The sequence below is a fragment of the Rhea pennata genome, chromosome 14, assembly GCF_028389875.1.
Source record: "Rhea pennata isolate bPtePen1 chromosome 14, bPtePen1.pri, whole genome shotgun sequence".
NCBI classification, from domain to species: Eukaryota; Metazoa; Chordata; class Aves; order Rheiformes; family Rheidae; genus Rhea; species Rhea pennata.
The window spans coordinates 22501826-22511493 of NC_084676.1; the positions used below are offsets into that span (position 1 = coordinate 22501826).

The following is a 9668-nucleotide window of genomic DNA, read 5'->3' on the forward strand; positions in this document are numbered from 1 at the left end:
ACTTTAGCACGGAGGTTCTGCTCAGCATCCCTGAGGATGGCACCAGTGTGAAGTTGTTACTGAAGCAGCAACATGAACACTTGTGCTAGGGCCAGCAGAGGCACCTGCTTCTGTGGCCATTGGCGACACCTGTTGAACTTTGTAATGCTCTCAATTGCTCTCTACTTGGCCTTTCTCCACCTTTACCTTTGGTAATATTTCCAATACAATAATTCTGTAGGGATAATGGAGGATGGCCTTGCGTGGGGTAAGCATCTTATTCATCCTGCTACTGCAGAAGAGCTGGTAGCATTTGTCGCAGGGCTACGGTGAGAGAGGGAAAGCATATCACTTTGCAAGACCAGCCAAACCGCTGGAGAGAGCTGCAGAGGAGCCCATCAGAGCAGAGGTGCTCCTAGACACTGATGTTTATTTCAAATGGTGTTTAGCAACTCTTTTTTTTTAATGACACAGCCTTTACAGTCTTTTAAAATCTATTAAGTCATGCATCCCGCATGAATTATTTGTCAGGATTTGTATAAGTTGGAGTATGAAAGCTTGGAAGAAAAACTCTCAGCTGCCTTAGATATTGCAGAAAAATCCGTGAAGTCAACATTCTGCTGATATATTATGTTTGAGATGGAGAAAGAAACAAATCAAGCAAACTGACTGCTGCTTATACAACTGGTGCTCTATTTAATTCCTGTAGACCACTCCCAATTCCTACAGCAATTGCAGGGAAGAGTTCCCTCGTGTGGATAAAAAAATCCCACTACAAAATATGTTTTCTGCATTTTCAGACTTGGTTACAGAGCTGAAGGATGTCTCGTATTGGAATGGGTAAGACCTCTGCAGCGTGCACAGGGATGTGCACCTCAGCCATTAGAGCAAAGACATGCATTCAAAAAAGCCAGTAAAGTCTGTTTCTCGCTGTTTATGGGACTGAAAAGGCTACCTCAATTTTAAGTTTTTTTTTAAACTATGAGTGCTTTTGCACCCTTCCCTCCAGACCTCCATCTAAAAGCCACAGACTTCTGTTGTAATGAACTTAATGGCACAGGCATCAAAATTTGTGATGAATAGACTAAAAAAAACTTATTTGAGTACATTATGTACATTACTCAAAAAGTAAATGACCTTGTTGCCAGAAGGAAAACAAATAATTTACCTGCAGGATCTAGACTTCCATGGTTACCTAGGTATCGTAGAATCATAGAATCAGTAAGGTTGGAAGGGACCTCTGGAGATCATCTAGTCCAACCTTCCCGCTCAGTAGGGTCACCTAGAGCATGTTAGACAGGGTTGCATCCAGGCGGGCCTTGAAGATCTCCAGAGAAGGAGACTCCACAACTTCTCTGGGCAACCTGGTCCAGTGCTCCGTCACTCTCACAGTGAAGAAATCCCCCCCCCCCCCCCACGTTCAGGCGGATGACCTGACTACAGTTGGTAGAGATCAGATATACTCAGCACTGTGACTGTACCCTCAAAAAATGAATGATTTCCTACAGAAATGAGAGAAAATGGTTTGTAAAATTTATGATAAAGCGAAGTGTAAACAAAAAGAAAGGGAGGGGGAATGAAAATGAAAAATCATTTCAAAAACGGTTACTAGTAGCAAAAATTAATTAATGACATAAAAAAACACTATAGCAAAAATGCTCATCCCACTTAAAAAGTGAAATGAAGTCACAAAAAAATACAGTGAAAAGAGAAAAGAAAGAGATTATTTAAAAGCAAAGCAACACTTTCATATTAAAAGATATAAGTACAAAGTACAGCTAAGGAAACAAAGTGTATTGGAAAACTATGACTGGAGGAGTGGATGAGGACAACAACTTTTAACGTACTGATGAAAAAGACATTCTAAGCACAGTATAGGTCCATCACTAGCTGAGGCTAATAAATTATTAATACAATGCAGAAAAGGCATAAAAACTCAATCAATGTGTTTGCTGTGAATTTTCAAAGCAGCAGGATGAAGTACTTGCGTATCTCAGAGCAGAGTGTAGTTCTTTCCAGGCTATTAGGAAGTATGGAAAATGATAGGAAACATCTGTTATAAGCAAGCTGGCACATGTAACTGGTATGCAAGAATCCAAAAACAGGCTGCTGATGTCTTTCCCATTGATACTATATTTTAATATGTTTTAGAATTAAAGAGAAATTCTAGTCAAGATGTATAACAATGTAGCTCAATATTAACAAAGAGTAAGCAAGATGACCCAATTAACACATCACAAATCCTCAGCAAGATAATGAAAAACACTGTTTCAGTCAGTAAAGAATCAAATAATGGGACTACAATGAATGCCATCAGCATGATTTAGTAGGAATTGGGTCTTGTCAAACAAAACCCGATTACTTTTTTTTGAAGGAACTTACAAGTATAGGTGATAATAACAACTATACTTTACTGGGGTTCTGTAGAAATCAATAGTAAGCATGATGCTAATTAGTATCATAAAAAAGTTCTTCAAAAATAAACTTTAAAAGTTACATTTATTAGGATTTATGGATGACACTACGCAAAGGCCTAAACCTAAGGATAAAGAATACAGCTACAAAATGAGGAACTGTGATCTGCACAGCAGTAATGCTCTGGAGCATGTAGCAAATAGAGTGGGGAAGAAATCATGCAGAGCAGGACCAAACAAGATGCAGGAATGCAGCTGTTGTAACAGAGAGGTGTTTTTACCTCCTTACTTAATAGTAAGACCAGCTCTGTAATAACGTGTGTATTTTTGGTTTTCCTGCTTGCAGAAGAATGTTGACTAATTGAAGAAGGGTTTCAGTGAAGGCATGATAATTGTTTATAAACTGGAGAAAAATGCTTTGCAGCAAAAGACTTTGTGAGCCCAGATAGTTTACCTTATCAAGGACAGAGGGGGAAAAAAAATGAGAGAACTTGATAACAATATAAAAGCAACTTTAGAGAAAATACTGAGTAGTTCTGATGATAAGCTCTTTTCTAATAGAAAAGGGCAGATTAAAAAAATATATCTAAAGATGGACTATGTTAATTAGAAATAATTAATTTCTCTGTCAATGTTACTTCCACTTATTGGAATTGTTAAATTAGAATTAAATTAATAAAAATGAAGGTGACAGACTTTCGAAATAAGCTACAAAGGCAAGCAATGAATTTGCTATCTCTTCAAGATTTCAGATTTCAAAAAAAAATGCTTAGAGTGTTGGACATGACACGTGCAGGGTGTATGAATGATACTCTGTAGCTGGGAACCAGATATAAACTGAAAAAAAGTTATTTCTGCTCTTGAAAAGGAAGGGGGAAAAAGAGGTGGGGAAGAAGGAGAAAGTGTGCTGGAACATCAGTGAGACGCTCAGGAGCCAACACAAACAGCATTTGACGAAGCAGTTATGTTCTACTACTCCGTGCAGTGGAAATGGACAGAGGACAGAAAAAGTGTTTCAACAAATATGCAAAAATAAATCGAGCCTTTTAATAACTTTTTTATTAACTAGGGAATTTTAGTGTGTCAAACTGGCTGTTGCTACTGCCAGAGCAGTATTCTTATGGTGATATTAAACAAACGGTAACAGCTTGTCTAAGTACAGAAAAGAAACGCTGCTGAAATAAATTATCTATGAATAAGAAAGCAGAAAGGAACTCTAATATTAGAACATCAGATAAAAAGAAAACATGGAGAAGCCCACTGCTGTAGGTTTTTTGTACTGTTCGGTGCACTTGAAGCAGACTGGTATGCACCAGTGACCGGAAGTGGGTGGCTTATTCACAGAGCGCGATACCCCATTCCCGCTCCTCTCGCCCTGGCCCCACAGCAGTCCTCTCTCTATGTCCTTGGAATAGCATTTCTCTCACCGAAGTGTATTGAAAGACAGCACATACATTTGACGATGATGGATTTTTCAATGACACTCAGAGCATCAGATGTGTTTGTTCATTAGACAATCACAACCAAATTATTAATATTTCAAATACAAATGTGACCGATTCATTGATAAACTCATACAGCACTCATACAGCAACATGAAGTGTTAAAAAATTATTAAAATATTCCCATTTTGGAAATATACTCATTTTAAAATACTAGTCTATAGGAGCAAATCATTTGGGCATTTAAACTATGCTACCTAGGAAACAAAGCTCAAAAATTATCTTATTCTAATAGTTAATTGTTCCACTTATTACAAAAGCTTTCATTCACTATTTCCAGTCAATCTCACCACAACCTTACTCAGTCTAACAACTGGCTGCCTGGCTGAACTGAACAGATTTTGTTTTTCAGTAGTGAAAAAAAAAATCTCTCTTGTAATGCTTCTTCTACAGATCTGCCATTGTATTCAAGGGAAAAAAAGGAATAGAGAACATGAATTCACAAAACTAGCAAATGTCATCTAGTCCAGTGTGTGAATGACAACAGATGACACAGTAGCTCAGTGTCCAGTTTCTAGGTCAGATGTATGCATCCCAGTAACTGCCCCAAAAGCAGCTGCCTCGCTAAGACTCCACCAAAGCCAGGAAACCTCAGCAGTGGTGAGGGGTTATATCAAAAAATATTTTTTCTTACTGCAACGTACAGGGGGGGGGAAGGGGGGGAGGGGGCTCAAGCCAGTCACACCACTGTGTCTGCAGCCCTCTAGCCAGTCTATTCCCCCCCCACACACACAAGGCACGGACATACCGGACCTAGTCCACCAAAGAGTGGTCGAGCTGATTAAGGGCCTTAATGCCCTTTATATGAGGAGAGGCTTGGAGAGCTCAGATGGCTCAGCCTGGAGAAGAGCTGGCTCCAGTAGGGCCCTCATCAGTGTGTATAAATATCTAGTGGGAGGGGATAAAGTAATGGAGCCAGACTCTTCTCAGTGGTATCAAGGACAAGCGTCCATAGGCACAGGCTGAAATACAGGAAATTCCTTTGAAACATAAAAAATAACTTTTTTACTGTGAGGGTGATCAAACAGTGGCACAGGCTACCCAGAGAGGCAGTGGAGTGCATCCTTGGCGATATTCAAAGCCCAGCTGGACACTGTCAGCCTGCTCTAGGTGACCCTGCTTTGAGCAGGTGGTGGGACCAGGTGATCTCCAGAGGTCCCTGCTGACGTCAGCAGTTCCATGATTCTGTAGCAGGCCTTGGTATTACCGTGACCTACTCTGAGGGCTCCAGATGACAACACACTAGTGGACACCAGAGAACAACTGTAACCATTTTTACAGGACTTCTCAAAACCCATACCAGATATTTGAAAATGTTAAAAAAAAAAAGGAAAAGCAGAACATCACATTTTCATAGAAGCGTTTTGGCCTAGTACACTGACATTTCAAATGCTGCACTTCCCTCTATCTAACGCAAGACCAGATCCACAGGCGGCGGCGGGGAAACGCAGGCTGCACGGAGCGGAGCCTCCACGCCCCGCGGCGCCCTGCGGCTCGAGGCTGCGCATGCGCGCGCTCCGCGGCGCGGGCGGCGCGGCGGGGAAGCCCCACACGGCGGCGCAGGCGCACTGCGGCCGCACTGCGTCGCCGGTGCCGCCTGGCGCGGCGCCAAGGGAGCTCCGCGGCGCGGAGCGAGCGGGCGGACGGGGCGCGCCCGGCGCCGCTTACAGCGGGGGCTGCCGCGGGGCGGCCCCGCAGAGGACGGTCTGGCCTGGCCCTTTTCCTCTCTCCTTCCTCCCCCCTCATGTGTGCGCGCGCGAAGCCTCGTCTCGCCGCCGTGGGGCTGCGGGCGCAGCCCTCCTGCTCGGCCGCGGTGGTGCCGCAGCGAGTCGCGCGCGCCGTCCCGGAGATCCCTTCCGGCGGCGGCGTGCTGCCAGCGCCGCGAGCCTCCTCGGGGACAGAGGGCGGGGGCGCCGGGCTCACCAGCCGCGGCGCGGGGCTTCCCGGCGCTCCCCGCGCCGCCAGCCCGGCCCCGCCGCGCGCTCCCGCTGCCGGGGGCGGGCGCGGGCGCGGCCCGGCAGCTCCTGGCTGCGGCGCGCGGGCTCCCCGCACCCCCCACCGGGGCCGGAATCGCCATATAAGGCGCGGGAAGGCTCCGCCGGAACCGGGACTTATAAGGCTCTGTCCTAATATGGAAAGCTCGCCGCAGGCTTCCGGCAGGCCGGGCGGCGGCGGCGGCCGGGAACCCCGGGGCCGCGACGGCGGCGCGCTGCCCGCGGCAGGGGCCGCGCGCGGGGCAGGCGCGGGCGCGGGGCCCCCGGTGCAGCGCGGGCAGGGGCCCCACCACCCGGCTTCCCCCGGTGCCAGGCGCTGACGCCAGGCGGGGTCCTCCAGGCCGCATCCATATTAGGGCTTCCTGCTCCCCATATATGGCCATGTACGTCAGGGCCGGGGCGGGGAGCGGCCGGCAGCACCCGATATATAGGGGCGGCGCGAGGCGGGCGGGGAGCCGAGCGCTTCCAGCGGGCAGCGGCGGGGGAGCCCGGCGGGCGGGCGGGCGGGGAGCCGAGCGCTTCCAGCGGGCAGCGCCGGGGCGACCGCGGCGCGGGGCAGGCAGCAGGCGACGGCCGCCTCGCCGCAGCCGGCCCGTCCGCCGGGCCCGCGGGCGGCGCGTCCCGGCGCAGCCCCCAGCCAGCGCCCTCATGGCCGCGGCCAAGACAGAGATGCAGCTCCTGCCCCCGCTGCAGATTTCCGACCCCTTCGGCGCCTTCCCGCACTCTCCCCCCGCCATGGACAGTCACTACCCTAAGCTAGAGGAGATGATGTTGCTCGGCGGCGGCGGCCCGCAGTTCCTCGCCCCACCCGGTGCGCCCGAGAGCGGGGGTTTCGGTCCCGCCGGGGAGCCCGCGGAGCAGCACTTCGAGCACCTCGCGGCAGGTAAGCGGGGGCCCGCGGCGGGCGGGGAGCGCCGCGGCGGCGGCGGGGCTCCGCGCTGTAGCGGCGCCCCGTCCCGGCGGCTGCGCGGGGGGATTCTCCTGCCTGCGTCAGCGGCTCCGGGCTCGCTGCCGCTGGAGACCTGCCAGCGGCGCTGCAATATGTTACACTCAATTATTAATTAACCAGAAGCGAGGATCTGGAGCTGTGCTGTGCGGGGAAGGCTTGCGAAGCGCTGGCAGCAGCTCTGGAGCTGCAGCGGCTCTTAGAAGTAATCCCTACTCTTCTCTTTTCAGACACTTTTCCCGACATCTCCTTGAATAACGAGAAAACCCTGCCAGAAACTAGCTATCCCAACCAGACCACACGGCTGCCACCAATAACCTACACGGGGCGCTTCTCTCTGGAGCCAGCCTCCAACAGCAGCAACACCCTGTGGCCAGAGCCCCTCTTCAGCCTGGTCAGTGGGCTGGTGGGCATGGCAAATCCAGCCCCTACCTCTACATCTTCCTCATCATCACCATCCTCCTCCTCGCAGAGCCCTCCTCTGAGCTGTTCTGTCCAGGCCAGCGAAAGCAGTCCGATTTATTCAGCTGCACCAACTTTTCCTAACTCCAGCTCTGATATTTTCCCTGAACCACAGACCCAGTCTTTTCCCAACCCCTCTGGAGCCCCCATCCAGTATCCACCTCCAGCTTATCCAGCCACTAAAACCAACTTTCAGGTGCCCATGATCCCGGATTACCTGTTCCCTCAGCAACAGGGTGAGCTCAGCATTGTTCCAGCTGATCAGAAGCCCTTCCCAACCCTTGAGACCAGAGCGCAGCAGCCTTCCCTAACACCATTGTCCACTATCAAGGCATTTGCCACCCAGACTGGCTCCCAAGAGCTGAAGACCCTCAACAGTAACTATCAGTCCCAACTGATCAAGCCCAGCAGGATGAGGAAATACCCCAATCGCCCCAGCAAGACCCCTCCTCATGAGCGGCCCTATGCCTGCCCAGTGGAGTCCTGTGACCGGAGATTTTCACGGTCTGATGAGCTGACTCGGCACATCCGCATCCACACGGGACAGAAACCTTTCCAGTGCCGCATTTGCATGCGGAACTTCAGCAGGAGTGACCATTTGACCACACACATCCGCACACACACAGGGGAGAAGCCATTTGCCTGTGACATTTGTGGCAGAAAGTTTGCCAGGAGTGACGAGAGGAAGAGACATACTAAAATCCACCTTAGGCAAAAGGACAAGAAAGTGGAAAAGGCGCCGCCAGTCTCAACTGCTTCCTCGATTCCTGCCTACTCGTCCTCTGTGGTCACATCCTACCCTTCCTCTATTGCCACCACTTACCCCTCGCCGGTACGCACCGTGTATTCTTCCCCCGCCCCCTCCTCCTATCCCTCCCCTGCACACACCACCTTCCCATCTCCATCCATAGCAACAACCTACCCCTCAGGCACTGCCACTTTTCAAACCCAAGTGGCTACCTCTTTCCCATCTCCAGGGGTCACCAACAATTTTGGCTCACAAGTGACCTCAGCGCTTTCAGAAATGACATCAACCTTTTCTCCAAGGACAATTGAGATTTGCTGAGCCCTCCTGCTGGAGCAGGAGTGTTTCTCTTCTGTTGGTACTATATCAGACATGGAGTTTCCAATTACTCCCCAACACCATACGTAGCAAGGCTGCCTAACTTTTCTTTAAACTTCAGCTGCCTGAAACAGCTGCCATTTAAGTTTTCCACCTCTGTCAAAAGACTTGCATGGACTGTGGATATAAGTTCAGTATAATTTTCCCCGTAAACAATAATCTTTTATTAGGGAGAAAGGACCTTTGATTAAGTACATAGCTGATGTAAATTGTACATGTGCCATGGTTTTGCTTTCATTTAGGTACTATTGATGTGAAAAAAAAATCTTTGCATATCCATATTGTATTATTTGGAGTTTGCAGGGCCATATTTTGTAACTGTTAATTCTATTTTAGTGACAAAGCTGTAATGAGTTTCAAAGTTCTTTGGGAACAGCACTTACTGTATTTGAGCATGTTAGAGTGATGCTATGTAAATATCACCTGATGAGATACTCACATGTGGCAGATTTTTTTTTTCTTTGAAGTTACCAGTCTTGGTGCCTTTTTGTGAAGCCTTGCTGACGTCATGCATTTATGTGAATGGATGCTTTGCATCTTGCCTTAAAGTGAAAGGGATGTTACTCACGGAATGTATGGGAGAACATGGGATGGCTGGGGAGGGGAGTACAAGGAAGCCCTGGGGAAGAGAATGTAAGCAAAAAAAAAAAAAAAAAAACAAAAAAAAACAAAAACAAAAAACAAAACAAAAAAACCTCAAAGTCTATTTTTGTTACAAAAAATGTAAATTTATATATATATATATATATATATATATATTCAAGAATTGGAATGTTGTAGTTACCTACTGAGTAGGCAGCAATTTTGTATGTTATGAACATGCAGTTCATTATTTTGTGGTTTATTTTTACTCTGTAATTGTGTTTGTTCAAATGAAAGTGACTGGCTTCTAAACACATTGAATGCGCTTTCCTGCCAATGGGTTATTTGGTGTACAATGCCCTTCAGAAAAAATAAATAAAATATCAAACCATGCAGACTTTCACATTTTTATTCAAGCTGTTACATAAAAAGGCTGTGATGCAGCTACCCTGATGGCTTTAGTGGCTGGGAAGTAACAGGTACTGCTTGCCTCTTTGAGAAATATCAGCTTAAGTAGGAGGAAAAAAAAAAGGAAAAGGAGAGGAGACTTTAAGTACTCCCGAGTCCAGTTGATAGCAAAAGCATGGATGGAGAACACACTTGCATTAGGTGCATCAACCTCTATTTGTGAAGTAGCCATGATTCCTCTCTTCTGGCCCAAGGCTT

The 9668-nt window shown here is 48.0% G+C and overlaps 1 protein-coding gene across 1 annotated transcript; it reads left to right on the forward strand.

Moving 5' to 3' along the window:
• The first annotated feature begins 6437 nt into the window (after positions 1–6437).
• EGR1 (early growth response 1) lies at positions 6438–9393 on the forward strand. The gene is made up of 2 exons (XM_062587479.1): positions 6438–6772; positions 7066–9393. Exons 1-2 carry the CDS (start codon positions 6538–6540, stop codon positions 8361–8363), a joined length of 1533 nt encoding a protein of 510 aa, XP_062443463.1. The 5' UTR covers positions 6438–6537; the 3' UTR covers positions 8364–9393.
• The last annotated feature ends 275 nt before the right edge of the window (positions 9394–9668 follow it).

Coding starts and splice junctions, on each gene's coding strand:
- EGR1 (XM_062587479.1), top strand. CDS start 6,538: ATGGCCGCGGCCAAGACAGAGATGCAGCTCCTGCCCCCGCTGCAGATT. Junction 6,773..7,065: donor CTTCGAGCACCTCGCGGCAG/GTAAGCGGGGGC, acceptor TTCTCTTTTCAG/ACACTTTTCCCGACATCTCC.